We start from the raw sequence: 22,653 nt of genomic DNA, 5'->3' as shown, positions 1-22,653 counted from the left end.
ACGCCCGCCAGCCATTTCCCTGGCAGCGTGGCCCAAACCGAGCTCCTGGCGTCCTCCTGCGCTGCTTCTCCCCACCTGTCTGTCTCATTAAACGGCCCTTCATTCTTCCTCCAAACCATTTCTTTACTCAGACCAGAAACCTTCGAGTCCTCTTGGGCCCCTCTTTATGTCACACCCTCCATCTGTCAACAGATTCTTTTGATGCTGTTTCCAGATCCCCCCTCCTCTTCACCACTGTGACTGCTCTGAGCCAGCGCCATCTCTGACCTGGAGTGTCGCATTCGCTTCCTAACTGGTCTCCCTGTTTCTGCCCTTGATCACTCGTTCATTCATTGAGCAGGTACTGGCTGAGCACCTAATATGCACAGCCATTGCTTCAGGGAGCAGCAGTTCTGTGGGTAAAACTCCCTGCCCTGCAAGAGCTTTCATTCTGTTCTCAAAACAGCAGTCAGAGTGACCGCTTTCAAGCTGAAGTCAATCATATCACTTCTCTGATCCGAATTCTTAGATGATTTATGTTGTCGTCGGCACATGTAACTGATGGTGCGGAAAAGCACATTTGAATCTTAAGGTGCCTGTGCCTCTGCTGAATGCCGTCATGTCCCAGAGCGGAGTTCAGGCTGAATGTATAGTCTAAACCCAGAGAAAGTTTCTAGCATGTAGGATTCTAGCAACGGAAAGCACTGTAGTGAATGACTTCCAGGACATCTCTGTGATAATAATGGTCATTCCAGTAAGGGTTTCTTAACCATCTTCCTCTCATCCTACTCCTCTGCCTTATTTCACTGAATTCTGTGGGCAAATTGAGCTCTCAAAACACACTGAACATCTAGTAATTGGATGTGCCCCTCCTTGAATTTTTTTTTAATTGAGATGTAACATACATGCAATAAAGTACATTTTAAGTGTACCACTTAAGTTTTGCATGTCTGTTCCCAAGTAACTTCTAACCCAGATCAAGATACACCATTTTCGGCACTCCAGAAGACTCCCCTGTTCTTTCAGTCCCTGTCTTCTTCCAAACAGAACCAGTGTTCTGACTTCTGTCACTGTATGGTTTTGCCTGTGTCTGAACTTTGCACTGATGGACTCTTTTATACCTGGTTTCTTTTGTGCAAAATTAGGGCTGTGGTATTCATCCATGTTGTTGCGGGTGCTATAGTTCCTTCCGTTCTTTCACAGTTTAGTAAGTACCCCATTGTGTGAAAATACCATAACTTACCCGTTCTAGAGTTGATAGATATTTGGGTTATTTCCTGTTTTGGATATTATGAATAGCGTGTCTTTTGTTGGCTGTAAGCATTCATTTCTCTTTTCACTTGGGGAGGATAAGTGCTGGGGCACAGGGTGTGTTTATGGCTCTAGAGCTTTAGGAGATAATGCCAGTGATACAGCGGTGGTGCCCGTCTGCGGGCTGTGAGACGTCTGCCTGTATCCAGCGGGTCTGAGCAGCTGCCTGACCCGTCACATGTTCGTGTTTTTGTCTTCCCCCTGCTCCACCCCTTGCCATGATGTTGAACAGAAGTAATGACTAGAACACAAAGACGAGGTGAAACTGTGCAAGACGGAATGTCAGTAATCCTTGGATTAAAAGGGAAATTCTCCTGTGACCTGTTATCACATGATACGGTCCTGTTACCTCCATCACATCAGCTTCAGTTCCATTTTCTTAATACTTGAAAAATTTTGAAGGGAGTAAGAAACAAAACATGGTAGGAGATCCTGTTCCTAAATTGCAAGTGTTTGGGCTAAAGAATCAGACTAGACCAGGGAAGGCTAGCCATGCTGTGATGTCGCGCACAGTTCTGATCACGAGGAATACAGAGCAGTGAACAAGACATGCAGAGCTTACCCCTCGTGCGGAGGCCGACCACGCTCACGGCGCAGCGTGGGGAGAGCTGCGGAGGCAAAGCCTGTGAGGAAAAGCTCCACTGTCTTCAGTTACCTTATACACATACTCTGAATACCCCACCACCCCTGCCCCCAGAGGTGGGGGTTCTCCACACATCACGCAGCTCTGCAACACCAGCTGGGTGGCCCACGTTAACTCGGTTCTGACACTGCCTCCCTGGAGGTAGCAGCAGACCCCATAGGTTGAGGACTCAGTCCCACAAGACCAACAGGCTGTCAATCACAGGTTCCCACGACCCCCTCCTTGGGTTTGATTAATTTGCTAGAGGGACCAGCAGGAATAGAGACTGGGAAGCTAGGCAAAGAGCCAGACACGCAGGGAATTTAGAAAAATTAGCTCACCAAGGCTGAAGCCTAGTGTGTCAGGGACGAGTGGTAGCAAGAGACGGAGCCAGAAATAAAATAAGGCATCAGATCATGAAAAACTTTAAAATAATAACACCCAATGTTTCCAAGGAACTGGCTTTTTCCCAGACTCTGGACTGAACACATTTCAAGGACTATCTTATTTCATATTCAGCATCCTTAAAATACAGGTACATTATTACAGATGATAAAATGTAGCTTCAGAGAAATTAAGTAATTGGCCAAGGCCACGGACCTTAAAATGGCAGGTCTTAAACCCATATCTAACTGATCAAAAGTCCATTCTCTTACCCACTCCCATCAGTAATCCACACAAGCCATGCTTTATCCGCCTGTGAGCTCAGCTTCTTCTACGTGATCCTGTTTGATTGTAGAGGCTCCATTTAGGACAGTGTTTCTCAAACATAATATATAGATTCCTTTTAAAGAAAAAAAGTTCACATATCTTTAGTACCGACTTAAATCAGCATGTTCCTTAAATGTATGCAAACATAAAACCAGTGTAAACTCCTAGTGCTTATTACTGCTCATATATCAAAATAAATACACCAATCAGTACAAACAAAGCTACAGAATAGTGAAATGCAAACCAAGTAGCATGAATTGAATGTCATGGATGGTGTTTTGCTGAAATCTCCGCCCTGGATGTGTGGCGTTGTCAGCGAGGTCCCTTTCTCGGTCACATACCTTCACTGCTGGCAGCTGCGGGGACCCTACTTCTCTCACCCCTCCTTGGTCGGCCTTCCCGGAAGCCAGAGTGCCGTGCCTTCATCTGGAGCGTGGCCTGGCCTCCCCAACGTGAAGTCCACCCCTCATTCATCTGGGGTCGTGCTGCACTGTGCCCGCGAAGGGTTGTAAACTCACAAGCTCTGAAGTACGGAGTTTCTGTGTTTTAATGCAACTTGAATTCAGAGTTTTTAAAAGTTCCAAACTTATTACAGTGAGAGTCGATCTGGAGTGGAATTTGGTCCGTGGATGAGCGTGGGAGCGGGAAGGGGTCCGGCCAGGAGGGGCGCCTCGCTGGCTTTGGAGGGTTACTGAAGTTATGCTGACTAGAGACTTCCTGCTTTTGTTTTCCTGCTTCTTCCCAGGGGTTGGCACCAGGAATTATTACAGGAAGATTGGCTACAGATTGCAAGGTCCGTACATGGTAAAGACGCTGAAGTAACAGCTGTGCCAGTCTACCTGCTGCATCTGCTCCCTGGTAGAAAACAGATTCAGGATGTCTTGGATACTCAACAGAGAGGCCGAGCAAAACAGATGGACCGCACGCCCCCCCTGGCAAGGAGCCCCACCCTCACCCTGGAGCTGCAGGCTGGAAACCTGCTCAGGGCTGGGCATCCACTGACCAAGCGCTCGCAGCCTTGACGCTCAGCCCTCCCGCACTGTCCCCTTCTGCATGCTCACAAGACATCAGTCCTGTTCTAGGTCATGTATCCAGTTTCTAAATTCTGCATGAGGCCTGCAGGTGACCTACCACAACTCAGGCACAGTGACAAACACAAATTAATCAACTCGTTTGGACATGATAATCCACAAAATGAAACTGACTAGGTCATTGGAGGAAGAAACCTGGGAGTAACTTATTTATATGTACTATAGGGACAAGTCAGACTGGGACATGTGAAAACCTGACTTGTCCCTACAATATAAGCTGATCGGTGGCCTGTTAAACTACGTACGCATTCCAGCACAAGTTAAGAAAATGAGCTTTTGTTTTAATGGAAATCATTCTGGTTCCTATGCGGATGTTTGAAATAACAGTGTGATGGGGAGAGAAGTGAGTTGTTGGTTTGTGTTTTGAGCTTGAAACCAGCCTTTGTCATTTGGGGGCATACCGCCTACAAAGGGCCATCACCACAACATCCAGTCAGTTCCCATGCCCTTGACAGCTGCACAACAGCGTGGGCAGCTCTTACACCCGGAGAAGCGTGCGGCTCCTCCGTCTGTCTGTCCTGAGCAGGCGGACTCCACCGTAGACAGGGCTGAGTTCCCGTGGCCCTAAGTCAAGGTGCATGTCCACGGGAGCTGTTCCCTGCACTTCCTTTCAGGTGGATTCTGGTTGGTTTTAAACAGAGAAAAGTCAGCGTTAATCTCATGTATGAAAGCAAAAAAAAAAAAAAAACCACGCCCAAGTCTAAAAATAAGAAACAGATTATTGGCCTTTTCCAAGGTTCATCATACAGAACTGCCTCTGTAACTTCCAGACAATCCACTAAGGAGACTCAGCCTTCAGGTGAGTTTAAGAGCGTGGCTTAACCCTGTAGCCCCTGATTTGTGGTACCTGACAAACATTTATTAAATGGCACTGATTCCCCAAAAGATTCGTAAAATAAAATCTCCAGCACACAGAGAAGAATCACGCCAGGTTTCTTCCTCTGCCCGTAAAGGCAGTGACGTTTGCCATGAGTTGACAGGTTTGGGTTTCCTGTCTGTGGCACCGTTTATTGTCTCCCGGGCGCCGTTTGCCGTTTTGTTAAACTGCCACTAGGCCGATGGCAGCAGCGTCCTCGTGGGCCCGCTGTGGACCTGCAGGGGCTTTCCATGAGTGCTGTTTGGGGGATTCAGCTACTTCTCAATGATGCTTGTTTTCTTTTTAAAAATAAAGTGATTAAAAAAGCACACACTATCCTGGCTGTTAGCGCACACGCCTAGAGACAGGACAGAGGGTGTGCTGGCCCCGGCTGGCCTGCGCCAGCTTCGGTCTCTGGGCCTCCGTTGTCTCATCCATCCTGTTGACCTAAATGGATCGAAATGTGTGACGTACAACAAGGCCCTTTGGAAACCTGTAAAAAGGCATTCACTTGCAAGGCTTAAAACCACAGAGCAAGGTTTTACAAGGAAAGTGCCTGGGAATTTACACATTTCTAATAGAGGTCAGTCACTGATTCATCTGGATTTTCAGCTCAGAGTCGGAATACCTCTGTCTAGCTTGTCCGCAGCCTGCCTTGGAGCGAGGCTCCAGGCTTTGTGCAAAGCTGCAGGACTTCTAAAGCTTCGCCAGAGGGTAGCGCTCCTGCAGCCTGTCAACAGAAATAATGAACAGTCTATAATAGGAATAGAAAAGTTTCATCTGAGGCAGACTGAGGGCTATAGACTGGAAGACAACCTCTCAATAGCTCCGAGGAGCTGCTCCAGGGAAGCACGGTTTTCAGCAGTTTTACGTCCTGCCTGGACAAAGAACATGAAACAAGTCAGAGATACATTCCATCAAGGTTCGAAAAAAGAAAAAAAAAAAAAGATCACGTACACAGAAATCAGCATGGCCTTGGCGTCTGGGAAGGGAGCCTTCTCATCCAAGGAGGACTAGCCTTGGCATCCCAGCAAGGGAGGCATTTAATTTTTTTTTTTAAACATGGACAGTCTTCTGGTCTGTGTGCTTTTTTCATTAATAATTAAAGCAGATGTACAGTGTATGTTTGATAGGCCACAAACGGGCTGTTTTAATTAGCAGAAAAATTCAGGTTAACTCCTGTATAAGCCAGAATGACCCAGACCTCAGTATGTGAGCATTTCTTTCATCAAGGGTTTCTGCCACGAGAAGCCTCAGCTTCTCCCCTGACTGCCAAGGACTTTTCCTGGCATCTGTGGCACTCGGCCCCTCCATGGCCTGGCTGTCCTGGTCCTCCCATAGCTGTGTGCTCAGTGGACCGCCTCACAGGAAAGGTCAGTTTGGCATGATCCTATTGGCCTCAGCACGAAACTTATCTGTATTGAACGGCTCCTTAGCAACCACCTCCAGCCCAATCAGATAGCTCTGCTTCTGATTCGCATTTTTCTTAAATCACCTGGGGAGGTTTTTTGTTTTTTTTTTAAATCAAGCTCTTACTGAAAACAGACTGACATCTATTTGAATAGAAAATGGAATTTTTTTTAAAAATACATTATCTCCAAGTGAAAGGGCCTGGTGAAACTCACAATTTCTCAAACTTGGGATTGAATGATGAAGCCCTTTTAAAGGGAAAAAAAATCCTTGCTGACCCAAAAGAATACTGACAAGTACGAAAAGCCTTTCAAATTGCAAATTTTCACTTCCAGAGGTGTGTGTGTGCATGTGTGTGTGTGTGTGTGTGTGTGTGTGTGTGTGTGTGAAGATTATCATCTAATTTAAAACAGGGTTTTGTTCATAAAGAATTCACAGACCCCTGAGTTTATGGAAGATCTCAAGATCTGGGTTCTGAAAACCTGGGCTCCTCTATTAACTCTGAAGCTGTGGGCCGGTCCTCTCACCTTTTTGAGCTGCACATTCCCATCTGTAATGAGAGAGACACCAGTCTGGTGGGGTGAGTGCAGGGATCAGATGCAAGGACATCTGAGAGATGCTGCATAAACCATATCATTCTCTGTAAAGCATTACTCCAGTGAAGTGGCTCCTCGGCAGATGTTAACCAAAAAAAGCAGAGGTAGCTATACTTATATCAAACAAAATAGACTTTAAACTAAAAATATAAAAAGAGACAAAGAAGCTCATTATATAATGATAAGAGGGTCAATCCATCAAGAAGATAAAACAATTGTAAATATTTATGCACCTAACATCAGAGTGCCTAAATGTAGAAAGGTAAACCTAAGGGAGCTAAGAGGAAAAGTAAACAGCAATACAGTAATAGTTGGGGAATTTAATACCCCACTCTCAACAATGAATAGATCATCCAGACAGAGAGTCAATAAGTAAACAGATTTGATCAACCCTATGGACCAAATGGATGTAACAGACATTACATTGTATCTGACAACAGCAGAATATACATTCCTCTCTAGAACACGTGGAAAATTTTCTAGGATGGACCAAATGTTAGGCCACAGAACAAATCTTAGCAAGTTCAAGAACAATGAAATCATACCAAGTGTCTTTGGCCACAATGTTATGAAACTAGACATTAATAATTGGAAAACATGAATAATGGAAATTAAAAAACACTCTTCTGAACAACCAATGGATCAAAGAGGAAATTAAATGGGAAATTCAAAAGTATGTTGAGACAAAACTGGAAACACAACATATCAAAACTGACAGAATGCAACAAAAGCAGTTCTAAGAGGGAAGCGCATAGCAATAAACACCTACATTAAGAAATCAGATGTCAGATTAACAACCTAATGGTCTAAGCTTCAAAGAACTAGGGAAAAAAAACAAACTGAGTCCAAAGTTGGCAGTAGGAAGGAAAAAATAAAGATCAGGGCAGAAACAAAGGAAATAGAGAATGGGAAAACAATAAAAAAGATTAATAAAACTACGAGTTAGTTCTTTGAAAAGATAAAATTAACAAACCTTTAGCTAGACTAACCAAGGAAAAGAGGGAGGAACCAAATCAACAAAATTATAAATGAAAAAGGAGATATTACAGCTGATATCACAGATACAAAGGATTGTAAGAGGCTACCATGAACAACTACATGCCAACAAACTAGACAACCTAGAAGAAATGAAAAAATTGTTAGAATCACACAACCTGCCAATACTGAATTGGGAGGAAACTGAAAATCTGAACAGACTAATTACTGGTGAGGAGATTGAGTCAGTAATCAAAACTTACTCAACAATGAAAAGCCCAGGACCAAATGGCTTCATTGGTGAATTTTACCAAACATTTAAAGAATTAACTTCAGTCTTTCTCAAAGTCTTCCAAAAAACGTAAGAGGACAGAACACTCTCAAATTCATTTTACAAAGCCAGCATTACCCTGACATCAAAGCCAGAAAGGTCATTATGAGAAAAGAAAACTACAAGTCAATATCCCTGATGAATATAGAAGTAAAAAATTCTCAATAATATACTAGCAAACTGAATTCACATTACAAAGAACATTCACCATACTGAGTAGGATTTATCCCTGGAATGCAAGGGTGGTTCAACATATGCAAGTAAGTCAATGTGACACATCACATTAATAAAATGAAAGAAAAAAATTATATGGTCATCTCTGTCATATGATGCAGAGAAAGCATTTGATAAAATTTATCATACATTCATGATTTTTAAAAAACTTACCAAATTGTGTATAGAAGGAACATACCTCAACATAATAAAGGCCATATATAACAAGTCCACAACTAACATTATTCAGTGGTGAACAGTTGAAAACTTTTTTCTAAGATCAGGCACAAGACAAGGGTGCCCACTCTACCACTCCTATTCAGCACAGCATTGGAAATCCCCACCTTAGCAATCAGCCAAGAAAAAGTAATAAAAAGCATCAGAATTGGAAAAGAAGGAATAAAACTCTATTTGCAGATGACACGATTGTCTACGTAGAAAATCCTGAAGACTTCGAAAAACCATTAGGTCTAGCCAATGAATTCAGTAAAGTTGCAGGATGCAAAATTAACATACAAAAATTAGTAGCATTTCTATACACTAACAATGAATTACTGAAAAAGAAGTAAACCTATCCCATTTATAATATCACAAAAAACAGATTTTTAAAAAACTTAGGAACAAATTTAGCCAAGGAGGTGAAAGATCTCTACAATGAAAACTACAAACACTGATGAAAAAAAATCAAAGAAGACATAAATAAATGGAAAGGTATCCTGTGTTCATGGATCAGAAAAATTAATATTCTAAAATGTCCATACTACCCAAGGCCATCTGTAGATTCAATGCAATTTTTATCAAGATTCCAATGGCACTTTTTTACAGAAGAAGAAAAAAAAAATCCTAATTTATATGGAACCACACACACACACACACACACAAACACCAAAGCAATCATGAGAAAGAAGAACAGAGAGGGAGGAATCACCCTTCCTGACTTCAAGCTATATTATAAAGCTACAATAATCAAAACAGTATGGTACTGGCCTAAAAACAAACATATAGACAAATAAAACAGAATCAAGAGCCTGGAAATAAACCCATATTTATCCAGTCAACTAATATTTGGCAAGGATGCCAAGAGTACACAATGGAGAAACGACAGTCTCTACTATAAATGGTGCTAGGAAAATTGGATATTCACATGGGAAAGAGTGACGCTAGACCCCCACCTTACATCTCACAAAAATTAACTTGAACTGCATTAAAGACTTAAATGTAGGGCCAGAATCCATAAAACCCCTAGAAGAATACATAGGGAAAAAGCTCCTTGTCATGGATCTTGGCAGTGATTTTTTAGAAATCACATCTAAGGCACAAGCAACAAAATAAAAGCAAATCAGTGGGGCTATATCAAATAAAAAGCTTCTGCACATCAAAAGAAATGATTATTGAAATGAAAAGACAATCTGTAGAATGGGGGAAATATTTGCAAACAACGTATCTGATAAGGTGTTAATATCCAAAGTATATAAATAATTCATACAACTCAGTAGTAAAGTAATCCAATTAAATGGATAAAGGACCTAGACATTTCCCCAAAGAATATAAATAGCCAACAAGCATGTGAAAATGCGCTCAATATCACTAATTGTCAGGAAAGTGCAAGTCAAAACCACGTGATATGTCACCTCACACCTGTTAGATGGTTATCATCAAAAAGACACGCAACGATAAATGCTGGCAAATAGATGGAGAGAAGGGAAGCCTGGTGCACTTCAGGTGGGAATGTAAACTGGTGCAGTCACTATGGAAAACGGTATGGAGTTTCCTCAAAAAATTTAAATAAGAATTACCATATAATCGAGCAATTTCACTTCTAGGAATATATCCGAACAGAACAAAAACACTGTCAAAGAGCTATCTGCACCCCCTCCCCCACCATGGCCATAGCAACATAATTTACAATAGCAAAGACATGGAAACAACCTAAATGTCCATCAGCAGATGAATGGATGAAGAATTTGTGGTATATGTATATACACACGATGGGACACATACACACACACACACACACACGAATATTATTTAGCCATAAAAATGAAATCCTAACATTTGTGACAATATGGATGGAACTTGAGGGCATTATCCTAAGTGAAGTCAAGTCAGTCACTTATATGTGGAATCTTAAAAAAAAATAAAAAGGGAACGAGAAAACCAAACTCATAGAAAGGGTTGATTTGTGGTTACTAGCAGTAGAGAGTGAGGAGGGGAGAACTGGATAGTGGTCAAAGGTACAAACTTGGAGTTACAAGAGAACTAAGTGCTGGGGATGTAACACACAAAATGAGGACTGCTCAACGCTGCTGTATGTTATATGAAAGTTGTTAAGGGACTAAATCCTAAGAGTTCTCATCCCAAGGGAAAAAACTTTTTCATTCTTTTTTGTTTTGTATCTATATGAGATGATGGATGTTAACTTACTGTGAGGATCATTTTGCAAAATATGTAAGTCAAATCATTATGCTGTACACTTTAAACTAACACAGTGCTTTATATCAATATTTTTCCTAATAAAACCGGGGGGAAAATAAAGAAGAAACAACAGAGATCTCTCTCTCTTTCCCTCCTCCTCTGTCTTCCTCCTCACCACCACCATGTTGAGGACACACCAAGAAGGTAGCCATCTGCCAGCCAGGAGAGTCCTCAACAAGAACCAAACCTGCCAGGACCTTGATCTTGGACTTCCCAGCCTCCAAAACTGGGAGAAAATCAGTGTCTGCTGTTTAAGCCTCCCAGCCTGTGTCATTTTATTTTAGCAGCCCAAGCCAGTGTGTTCACCCACACATTGTAGACCCAGAGCTTCCGATCAGCTTTTAGTTCCCCTTCCCTCTTAATCATGAGCACACAGCCAAGAATTATTAGATTTCTGAGGAAAACCTCTATCATAGAAGATAGAAACCAAAACAAACAGGGCAAAGTGACTTGGAGAAAAGATACATTGGAGGAAAAAACTCCAAAAACTATTAATAGCCCCAAAGAGATGAGAGACGATATCACATCTGTGAAACAAGATGCACAAAGGTAAACACATGTTTAATTTCTCTTCATACTTTACATTTGATACATTCTAAAAGATGATACATTTTCCTAGTTACCTAAAGGTTAAAAAAAGAACAACTATATAAGAGGATTATAATATAATCATAATGGACTAGAACAAAAGTTCAGCTACAAATAAAAGGAAGTAGACGAAACAGAGGAGAGGAAGATGTAATTTCCTCATATTTCACAGCAAGAAGCAGTAGGTTCAGCTTCATTTTTTAAGATGACATCAAGAAACAGACATTAAAGTTATAATGGTTGTTAACAGAGGACCTGAAAACAATCTATAAACTTCCAATTTTCAAGAACAGCAGAGGAGGAGAGTACAGAAAAGACAAAGCATAAAGGATGAGGTCAAGAGACTTGCAATATATATATATATACACTTTTCTGCTCTATCCTGTTGTACTTTGGAGAATAGAATTGTTTAAAAAGTAAAGTAATAAAGGAAAATTGCAAGGAAGTATTAAAATCAGAACAAAACAAAACAAAAAGACAATAGCAATAAGACCAAACATATACTTGTAATTTTAACAAACATGAGATGGAACAAACTCACATTAGGTCAAATAGTAAAATCCAACTATATGTGGAATATGAGATATTTAACATAAAGCAATTCAGAAGGATGGAAATTAACGGGTATCTAAGCTGCTGTTTCTGACCCATGACGTACTAAATATCAACCAAAAGCAACAGCTGGGATTCTTAATATCAGGCAAAGCTGAATCTGAGGTTTTAATACTTTAAACAATACATTAATACTTTTAAAAATACTTTAAAGGTATTAAGCCCATAAAAGAAAACTTTGATCATAACTGTCGTCAATTATTATGCACCAAAAAACAGAATTCAAATGTATAAATGGTTGAAGTAGAATTTTCAAAAAGGTAAAAATCCTGACTCTCAGGCAAAAATGAAAAGGAACCTGTGTCAAGGAATTTATTTAACTAGTTAATGAGGTGACCAGAAAGATGTTAAAGCCTGTCCAAAGACCAAATGAGAAGCTAGATATGTATGTTTGGCTAATGATGGGTTAAATACAAAACTGGTTAATATCCAACAGGGCCATAAACCGCAACCGGCCCCCACCGGGGAGAGGGCAGAGGTCACACCCTTGAAGTGTGGATTTTATATGGAACAGGACATTCTCCTTGTTGAACTGAGATTATGTCGAGACACTCAGAGAAAGGGAGGGGCCTTTCACAACCTAAGAGAGGTCACAAAAGTCATGGTGGCCGCTGAGAACATCCCATCCGCTGGGCTCGCTCTAGACAGGCATGACACTTTTCTGATCCCTCTCCATCTCCTCAGTCCGTTTAGAGCTCACGGGCAACCCTCGGTATCTATTTTAAATTGAATATCGAAAAAAATGGAAGAATAAATATTTAACTATTGTTTTTGTTTAATTCTTTACCCCCTTTGAAAACAGACTTTTTTTTTCCCCTTCTGTACCAATATCTTGGCCCCAGGTGTGAAATTTGACCCTGCCCTGCAACTCGAGAATGCAGCCTTGAATCTGTGGACAAAAAAAAAAAACAAAAAAACGTTGCTGGCCATTTCAGTAAACAAAGAATGTTGCCTGCTATTCCGGTGAACAGTGAATTATTATGCTGGCCATCAAGCCGTCAGCCTCGGAGCCCTGAGGGGAATTCAGGATGGAGAAAAGCTGGATGCTGGCCCCAGATAGTTAAGGTGCTTATCAAAGGAATAATTTCAATCAGCCTAGACTCACATCTTCCTATATGCAGAAAACGCTAAAATTATTAGCTTGAGTTGTCCGGCTTTTTGTGGTTAGCAATCATCTTTTGATGTTCAACTACATGTTTTGGGGTTTTTGTTTTGTTTTGTTTTGTTTTGTTTTTTTCCAGCAAAAAAAAATGCCTATAGATCCCGGCTCCTCCCTTACCTCTTTGGAAAAGAGTAAGAATTCCCTCAGAAAAATCTGAGAGGCTGCCTTCCCCAACCATATTCCTTAGTAATGTCCTTAAATAAAACATAATTTTCAATTTTTAGGTTGTGCTTTTTTTTTTATTTTTCCAAATCCTTAGAGTCAAATTATATAATGGGTGAAATCATTTTCAACCATGGAAAGTTTAGAATGAAATGAAATTCATATTATCAATACTTTGGGGTTAAGGTTAGACATAATCCGTGTATTTGGTATTTAAAGTGTCACTTTTCAGGGAATATGACATTTTAGATTACTTGACAGATGGGCTTGTGATTCCAATTTCAGATGTGCAGGTTTTTAGATTTACAATTTTAAGTTGAAAGGTGTGAATTTGTCTGAATTTGTAAACAATGCTGGAACAGCTAGGAAAATGAGGCTTGTGATATTTGAATTTTTATGTATTAGATTTCTAAGAATTTTTTAGAATTACTTGGGAAGGTTGTGTGTGTTGAGGTCATCAATCGCCCAGTCAGGATTTGAACTGTATGAAAAGAAAACCAAGTAGAAGGAATTCATGTGAATTTATGAATGTGATTTATAACGTCTAAGGAAGTTTTATCAGCTGAGTTGAAAACAGGACTGGTTTTGAAGATTTGTGCTTTAACCTGCACACCAAGTATGGAGCAGTGTATGGACTCACAGCGCAGTCTCAATGTAAAGTCTCATTTATGTTCTTACCCCTTGCAGGTCTGGAAGGGAGGCAGCAAGGTTAGCTGAGAAAGTCCGTATCCTAAAACTGCCTGATGGTCAGTTCATGGCATTCGTTATTACCAAGCATTGACTGTAGCAGGAAAATCTACAGAAGCCTAGGGGAGGCCATTCAACAGGAGGAAAGCCTTCTACCGGGAGGGCCGCGCGGACAGACGACAGTGGCCGGGGCACAGGGAGGCAGAGGCAGCTGTCGGTGAGGGAATCTCACGAGCCTGCACAGAGAAGTCACAGAGCAGAGTGCGCCCCAGCGCTGGACCGGGGTGGCGGGGGGATGTCCACCCTGGGACCTTTTCTTCGCACTGGTGGTGTCGGCTGAAAAAAATGCACAACCTTAAAGCTGAGAATTCTATTTTATTCCGCAGACCTGCTGAGGACTTAAGCCTGGGAAATAGCCTCTCAGTTATCTCTGAGGGACTGCTCCAAAGAGGTAAGAGGAAGCCAGGATGTACAGGAGGTTTTGCAAAAAACAAAAACCAAACAAAAAAGCAAGTAATGAACATCAAAAGATTACTGCTAATTAAAGGAGAAATAGACATCTCAAGTTAATGAATTTAGCACTTTCCTTTGTATGGAAAGATGCAAGAGTCTGGGCTTACTGAAATTATTTGTTTGATATGTACCTTAACTATCTGGGGCCAGTGTCCTCTTTTTCTGCATCCTGAATCCCCTCAGGGCACACAGTCAGGCGGCTGCGGAGTGGTTGGTGGCTTGATGGCTTGACAGTTGAAACATCCTTTGTTTACTGATACGGCAGGTGACCATTCTCCATCCACAGTGGAAAGACTGGTTTTAGAGAGAAGTAGGTTGACAAGGAGAACAAAGTAGGATGAACATCCGAGAACTCAAAATGCAGCAGCACGTGGACAAGAGGGCGGGGGTGGGACGCAGAGCTGCAGATGCAGTGAGCATCCTTGACCCCACCTTCCTTAGGCAGGATGATGCAGGATTTTTAGAACCATGTCGAAGCAGAGGAGGTAAGTGAGGCGCCCCCGCTGCCCGCGCCGGGCTGTGAGCTGCTGCAGCCCAGGCCCCGCTCCCTCACCTCTGTATTCCCAGAGCCCGGCCCCCGGGGGGCCTCAGGAGTGTTGGCTGGAGGAAAGCCAGCAAGAGAAGTCAGGGTCCTGCTCGTGGAATCACGAGCTGATTGGAGAGGAGCCAGGCCTCTGCCCAGGGTCTTGTTGTCCAAGAGTTGTTTCTCTCTGAATCTTTGTGCACTTGTCTTGTTGGCACAAAAAATCACCAAAGCTGCTTAATATTCTTTGTAGCTTGCTTTTAATAACTGGTAAGTCAGGAAGCTTTTGCTTTAAGCGCTTTAACACAGAGTTTCCTCTGCTTTAAAATGTCAACATGGATCTCCAACTTTAAATTCCGCAGACCTTTTTCCCAGAGTTTTCCCCCCCAGGTCTCTGTCCAACACAAGGAAGCTCCTTCCCGCCTTCCTTGGGCTCCGAGGACACCATGTTATACAGTTGAGCATCCCCGCCATCCTCCCCTCCCAAGTCACCTCTCCATGTGGACAACGGCCTCCACTCTGATCTAAGATGGACCGCAAAGCCATTAGTGACCATCAGGTCCCCTCTTCTTGGGCTCCAGTCACCCGTTTCCCAATTGCATACTTGACATTCCTACTGTCATGGCCACTGTCACCTCAAAGTCATCTAAAATTAACTTGAGTCGCTTCATCCCCATAGGAGAGCTGTCCAGCCTGACTTTTACTCCCGTTAATGGTTCCCAAACTCTGAGTTCATGGTCATCTTGAACATTACCCACTCTCTTGCCTCCCCTGACTCCCGGCTGCAGAAGTAGCCCATTACTGAGTTGTTCCCTCTAACCTTCACTAGCATTCACCTGGATCTTCACTGCCTCAGCCACTTTTTAGGTTCACATTTGCTCTGCTCCTAACAGATCTGCCTGCCTCCATTTTCTCTCTTCTTTAAGCCGACCTGGCAGATTAATCTTCCCATAATCATGTGAAAGTAACCATCACCAACATTTACTAGGCTCTTCCACATGCCAGGTTCTGTTCTAAGATCTTTACATACATATATTCATTCAATACTCACAGCCATCTTCATTTGGTTATTCTGACTTTACAAATGAGAAAACTTGAGGCCCAGAGAGGTTAAGCAGCTTGCCCCAGAACACACAGTTAGGTGTGTGGAGCATTAGGATGACATAAGGGCACCACCCCCCGGCAGTGTCTACAGAATGTCGACTAAACTACATCCCCCCCAGAGTCACCCCCACTCCACTCTCTCTGCTCTACTGGTGTCAGCAAGCCTCGTGCCTCTCCCTTAACTAAGTATGTCTGGTGTTTTCCTTCTCCTGTCTTCCCAGGTCCTCTCCCATCCTTCCTGCCCTCCTGACCCTGCTCCCAGGTACAACTGTACTAGTCCTCCTTCCATCCCATCTCTGAGGCCATCCTAGCTTGTCGTGGTCCCTGCTGCTTCTGGACCCTGTTATTGTCAATGCCACTCCTTAGTGGTGCCAAGGGTGTCTTACCTCTTGGGGCATATGTGCCAAGTAGGATGCTCTGGCATCGCTGGTCTGACGGGGCCGTTCTGGCATGGAAAGTGTTTTGAGGTAGTAGGGTCCAAATGGTCTATCTGAATGCAAGTGAGCTATTGTTTTTGTTTTTTATTATATTTCACTTTTAATAACCAAGAAATGTTTATAATAGACATCCTTAACCCTCCCCCTCCCTCATTTCTCACCCTCTCCCTGAGCCTGGCTTTTGCTCAGGAATGGAGTAGGGGCGGGGTCTGTGACACACATGACTTGATCTTTTTTTTTTCTTAGCTACTGTAACTTTTCTACTAGGACATACATGCACATGGCACAAAGTTCCAAAGGTACAGAGGGTATATCATGAGAAATAGGCCTTCCTTACTACCCTGTCCCCTGCCACCCCATCCTCTCCCAAAGACAACCAGTCACCTGTTCAGAGATACTCAGTACATGCTCAAGCATATAAACATATATGCTTGATAGTTTTAAAGATGAAAGTTTAATCACTTATTTTCTGACATTTGGATTATCAAGGCATAGATATGAAAAACTATTCTGATGTTGAGGTAATTAGTATTTAATCGGTGCAGAGTTTCACTGTTGTAAGTTTTAGAAATCTGTTGCACAAAATGTGAATATAATACGTACAATTAACTGTACACTTGAACATGAGTAAGGTGGTAAGTTGAATGTTACGTGTTTTTTACCATAATCTAAAAGAATGTTCAGGATTTACAGATACTAACTACTACATATAAAATAGATAAACAGCAGGGTCCCGCTGTATGGCACAGGGAACTACATTCAGTACCTTGCAATAGCCTATAATGAAAAAGAATATGAAAAGAAATATGTGTGTATAACTGAATCACTATGATGTACACCAGAAATTAAAACATTGTAGACTGTCTATACTTGAATAATGAAAATATTTTAATAAAAAAATTTCGAGAATAAAAACCTGAGCCTGATGTCAAAATGGTGGCGTTGACTTGTCATGCACCAGCCCCCCCAGCTCTCTGTAAAGCACCTGTGTCTTCTACATCCTGTACCCCTGCTCCCCTCTTCCCCAGTGTCCAGGGCTGGTTCCATGTCTGGACTCGGAGCAGACACTCAATAATCTGGTCTGGCAGGGTGGGGGGCTCAGTGAAAACCACAGTGTAGAGCAAGGAGGGGCCCCAAGTGAGAAATGGAGTGAAAGAAGCAGGGTAAAGAGAGGGAAACGATGGAAGAACAGACCCAGGAGAGAAACCCAGACACGGAGAGGAGTGGAAGCGAGGCAGAACGCTGAACTGCATCCCTCGCCAGTGCTCCCTGCCCCACCCGTCAGCGCGCTGATGCGACACCCAGAGGCCCCGCCTTCCTCTCTGCTGGGGCCCCGCTCTCCCAAGTCCGACCTCCTGAGAAAGGGGGGTCCCAGCGTGGCCCACCTTCGCTGCACTTGGTTCGCTTCGCAGTACTGGCCTCTGCTTAGTTTTCCAGGTCGCATTCCCCAAACAATTGCCACCCCTCTGAGAAAATTGCTTCTCTGATGACTCACAGAGAAGGAGCCAGAAAGCACTGAATCACCAGTGCCCCCTCCTGCCCTGCTCCATGGCTTCTGCTTTGTGTTTTCCCTTCCAGAGACGATTTAGGATCTGCTTCTGTGCCCCTGGCCCCACACAACGGCTGCCACTGGCGGCTAAACCAGAATCAACAGTAACCTTTTTCCCAACTCATTGTTTACCTGAAACTGGCCGTCACTGATAAATGCCCTGCCTTGCCTGGCTACTAACCAAGTCGAAAAAGAAAAGAAAATTAGATCAACAAGAGAACAAATCTGTACTTGGCTGAGGCCCACGCTGTTTCTAAATGATAAGCAAGAATTTCATGCCCCTTACACTCTGAAAAGGCTTTCTCTGTAAAGACTGTTTAAGAATTATTTCAAATGATGCAACTTTGAAAAGGCCCACATAAAAGGGAAATGAAATAGTCCTTTAAAACATACAAATTTTTTTCTAAAAAATACCCAGCAATTGCCATGCCAAAAAAAAAAAAAAAATCTAGACATAGACCTGATACTCCTCCCATAATTAACTTAAAATGGATCAGAGCTCTAAATGTGAAATGCAGAATTACAGACTCCTAGAAGATAACAGAGGAGGAAACATAAAAACTTGGGTATGCGATGACTTTTTAGATATAACACCAAAGGCACAATCCATGAAAGAAAGGATTGATAAGCTGGAATTCATTAAAATGTAAAAACTCCTGCTCTGGAAAAGACACTAACAAAAGAGTGAAAAGACAAGCCACAGACTGGGAGAAAATATTTGCAATAGACACGTCGGGTGAAGGATTGTTCTCCACAATGTACGAAGAACTCGTAAAACTCAACAATAAGGAAGAAAATTAAGAATAGGGCAAAAGACCTGTATACGCACCTCACCAAAGAGGATATACAGATGGCAAATAAGTTTATGAGAAGATACTCAACATCACATGTCATTTGGGAATTGAAAATTAAAACAATGAGACACCAATGCACACCTACTGGAATGGCCAAAATCTGGAATGCTGACAACACCAAATGCTGGCAAAGATACGGAGCAACAGGAACTCTCATTCATTGCTGGTGGGAATGCGAAATGGTACAGCCAGCTTGGAACACAGTTGGATGGTTTCTTACAAAACCAAGCAGTACTCTTACTACACAATAAAGCAATTTGCGCACCTTGGCGTTTACCCAAGAAGTTGGAAACTTATGCCCACGCAAAAAGCTACACGTGAATGTTTATAACAGCTTCATTTGTAATTGCCAAAACTTGGAAGCAACCAAGATGTCCTTCCATAGATGAATGGATAAATAAACTCTGGTTCATTCAGAAAATAGAATATTATTCAGCACTACAAAGACATGAAGGAATCTTCAGTGCATATTACTTAGTGGAAGGAGTCAACCTGAAAAGGCTGCATACTGTATGACTGGTTTCAACCAAAGGACATTGTGAAAAAGGCAAAACTATAGAAACTAAAAGGATCAGTGGTTGCCAGGGACTGGGGGAGGATGTGTGATTAGGTGGAACACAGATGCCAGTGAAGCCATTCTGTATGATACTGTAATGGTGGATACTTGTCATTATACATGTGTCCAAACCCATGCAACGGACGCCACCAGGAGTCAGCCTTACTCAGTGTAAACTACACTCTGGGTGACAATGATGTTCACCATGAGGTTTGATTATTGTAACAAATGCATCACTCTGGTGGGGGCACTGGTAGTGGGGGCAGCTGTGCATGTGTAGGGGGCATATGGGAACTGTCTGTACTTCCTGTTCAGTTTTGTTATGAACCTAAAACTGCTCTAAAAATTAAATCTACTTAAAAATCACAAGAGGAAAGATTTTTAAGAATAAATTAACATTCAAAGATCATGTTGAAAAAATGCATATCCCTGCTAGAAATGACCACATGAGTGACCACATGAACCCCTCAGGCCAGAAGGCATGGGTTCTCCACACATACTCTCTCTTGGACCTGTTGGGATGTGTGTTTCTGCCCTGACTTTTTTTAAAAACACCTTTATTGTGGTGTGATTCCTGTACAGTAAACTACATATTTCAGATGTACAACTTGATGAATTTTGATGGATGTGTATACCCATGAAACCACTACCACAATCAAGACAGCTAACATTTCCATCGCTCCCCAATGCCAACATTTTAAACCAAACCGTTCAGGTGTGGCACAGTATTTTTTTTTTTGAAAAATTAGTTTCCTCCTCGTATTTCTTCCCTTGTTCTTCCGCATGCTAATAGACTCCATTCCTAGCCTCAGGATGCAAACCCTTATTCCCCTTACCTTGGTGGAGTTAACACGTGGATTGGCTAGATTGGCAAGACATCAGGGAAACAGAAGCTTGAACCAGGAGGAATTAGAGATTGTGCAGAAGACTTTGTGCAAAGCCCATCAGTTGCTCATGTCTACATGGACCCCAGGGACCAGCAGTCAGAGCACTCGACCAGGTCAGAGAAGGGTAATTCATGTAGTCAGGGGCGTTATTCACACGATGCAAGTGAAGAGGACAAGTGCAGCCATTAAGGAATAAAAAGGATCTGACCAGCAACTTGCACAGATCTGCACATGCGAATACTAAACTCATTTGCATGAATATGTGTGCATCTCAGTTCATACATAAATTATACACGCAATACAAGATATCCACTCATGGACACGTGTATACGCAAAAGATCAGAACAACTTCTGAGTAGGCACCATTAGACACAATGCAAAAGAAAATATTTCGTTTTCACCATTATCGTCATATTAAAATTAATGAGCAAATCACAATGTAACGCCAGCTGGTTTGCTTCTCAGATAACAAGTTGTGCCCTAATACACAGCTTTTTGGGTTTTGTTTTCTTATTCTGTTGTTGCTCCTTCTCCTAAAATTATAAGCCGTTCTACATCATTATCCTGAATTTTTTTTAATCCCTCTGAGTCTGGAATGTAAGCTCTGAATATATTTATACTAATTTTTCTTTCTTTTTAAAAACAACTTTATTGAGTTATAACTCACACCCTAGACAATTCACCCAAAGTGGACAGTTCAATGATTTTTTTAGTATATTTACAGAATTGTGCAACCGTCACCGCAATTTTGAAAGCTTTCATCTCCACAAACAGAAACCTTGTGCTCTTAGCTGTCACCCTCCTATGCCCACATCCCCAGCAGCCTTAAGCAATCACTACTCTACTTTGTATAGATTTGATTATTCTAGACATTTCACATAAATAGAATCATATAATACACAGTCTTTCATTACTGGCTTCCTTCACTTGGCCTTATGTTTTGAAGGTTCATCCACGTTGTAGCATCTATCGGTGCCTCGTTCCTTTTTATGACTGAATAATGTAAAATTGTACGTGTGTATCCTTGTTTGTCCATTCATCTGTTGGTGGACACGGGTTGCTTCCATCTTTTGGCTATTGTATAAAGCTGCCATGAGCATTGGTGAACAAGTTTGTTTGAGCTTCTGTTTTCAGTTCTTTTGGGTAAATACCTAGGAGTGGAGTTGCTGGATTATATGGTAATTCTGGGTAGAGCTTTTTGAGGAACTACCAAACCATGTTTCATAGTTGGCTGTACCATTTAAAATTCCCACCAGCAGTGGGTTCCAGTTTCTCCACATCCTCACCAGTACCTGTCAGTTCCTCGATGACAGCCACCAGGAGGGCCATTTAAGTGGGCATAAAACGGTATCTTACTGTGGTTTGGATGGCGTTTCCCTAATGACTAATGATGGTGACATCTTTTCATGTTCTTTTTGGCCATTTGCATATCTTCTTTGAAAAAATGTCTGTTCAAGTCCTTTGCCCATTTTTGAATCAGATTGTCTTTTTCTTGTGAGGTCAGTTTTCTTAGTGGTCATTGTTTTAGCCCAGTTTTCCATAGATGTTAGTAAGGGAGGCCCAGAGGTTAAATTCCACGCCCCTCACTGCTATGACTTCAGGAAGATGCACAATTCTCCTTTGTACGGTGCTGCTGCCCTGCCCTGTTGTCCTCACCGGCAAATCTGTTCTTCTTACATCATCTGGGGACACCAAGTACTAGCATTCACGTTGTACACACTGGAAGACAGATCTAGTCAAAGCCTAATCGTTGCTTGAAGAGAGTCTGAGGCAAGGAAGATCATGAAATAATTTCGTGAAATAGAGTCTAATCCTCCCCCTTTTAATAAACTACGATGTGAAGAAAAAAATTTAAATTATACCAGCCACAGAGGAAGTGGTCAGTAATCCTTGGTATCATGTGCAACTTAATCTTGATGGAAAATGTGAGCCCCAGTGAAGGATAAGCTGAACTTATATGAGGAAGAAAATCTGATCGATTCACTGCTAACTGCTGAGACATCAGAGAAACATCCCGTGCTGAGTGGACGTGAACTGCCATGTCCACACCCACTCACCCGGCAGAAGCTCCCCTGTAAGCAAGCATCACAGGGCTCCTCAAAGCAGGTTAACGTGCGACACCGAGGGTGCTGGCTCATAATACATATCCCCAGGTCCCGCGCCAGCCTGGAAACATACTTTCTGCACCTGGGCCCAGCAATCTGAATTTTAACATATTTCCTAGGCAATTCATATGCAGAGGACAGTTTGACAAAATTGGGCTGGAAGGCCTTTATCAGGCTCTAAGGGAGCTGGCAAATTTAATATACAGAAACAGTGATCACTCTTAAAGTCCTTAGATTAAGCATAAATAGTGTATGTTAAGACTCCCTCCTTCAAACAGGTACTCAAGATTTGTTTTTACACTAGTCCTTTATTAAGGTAATATTTATATGCAGTAAAATGCACA

General features: G+C 42.2%; 1 protein-coding gene and 1 long non-coding RNA gene across 4 annotated transcripts in view; one reads left to right on the top strand and one right to left on the bottom strand.

The window, feature by feature from the left end:
* The window catches only part of ELP3 (elongator acetyltransferase complex subunit 3), an 80,881-nt gene extending 75,982 nt beyond the window's left edge, over window positions 1-4,899 (top strand). The window contains exon 15 of the mRNA XM_010967810.3: window positions 3,369-4,899. Coding sequence (XP_010966112.1) covers window positions 3,369-3,445 — 77 coding nt within the window. The 3' untranslated portion in view covers window positions 3,446-4,899. The remainder of the gene's footprint in view (window positions 1-3,368) is intronic.
* LOC123612090 (uncharacterized) overlaps window positions 1-22,653 on the bottom strand; it is a 115,023-nt gene that overhangs the window by 16,225 nt on the left and 76,145 nt on the right. For 2 of the 3 annotated variants that reach the window (XR_012503414.1, XR_006719259.2), the window contains exons 1-2: window positions 2,965-3,102; window positions 2,569-2,696 (exon numbers count right to left, since the gene is read on the bottom strand). This is a non-coding gene — a long non-coding RNA (uncharacterized LOC123612090). Of the gene's footprint in view, window positions 1-2,568; window positions 2,697-2,964; window positions 3,103-22,653 lie in introns of those variants that run through there. The other variant, XR_012503415.1, reaches the window with a different exon arrangement.

Source organism: Camelus bactrianus, chromosome 31 (genome assembly GCF_048773025.1).
Source record: "Camelus bactrianus isolate YW-2024 breed Bactrian camel chromosome 31, ASM4877302v1, whole genome shotgun sequence".
NCBI classification, from domain to species: Eukaryota; Metazoa; Chordata; class Mammalia; order Artiodactyla; family Camelidae; genus Camelus; species Camelus bactrianus.
This window is presented reverse-complemented; position numbering and strand designations above follow the sequence as displayed.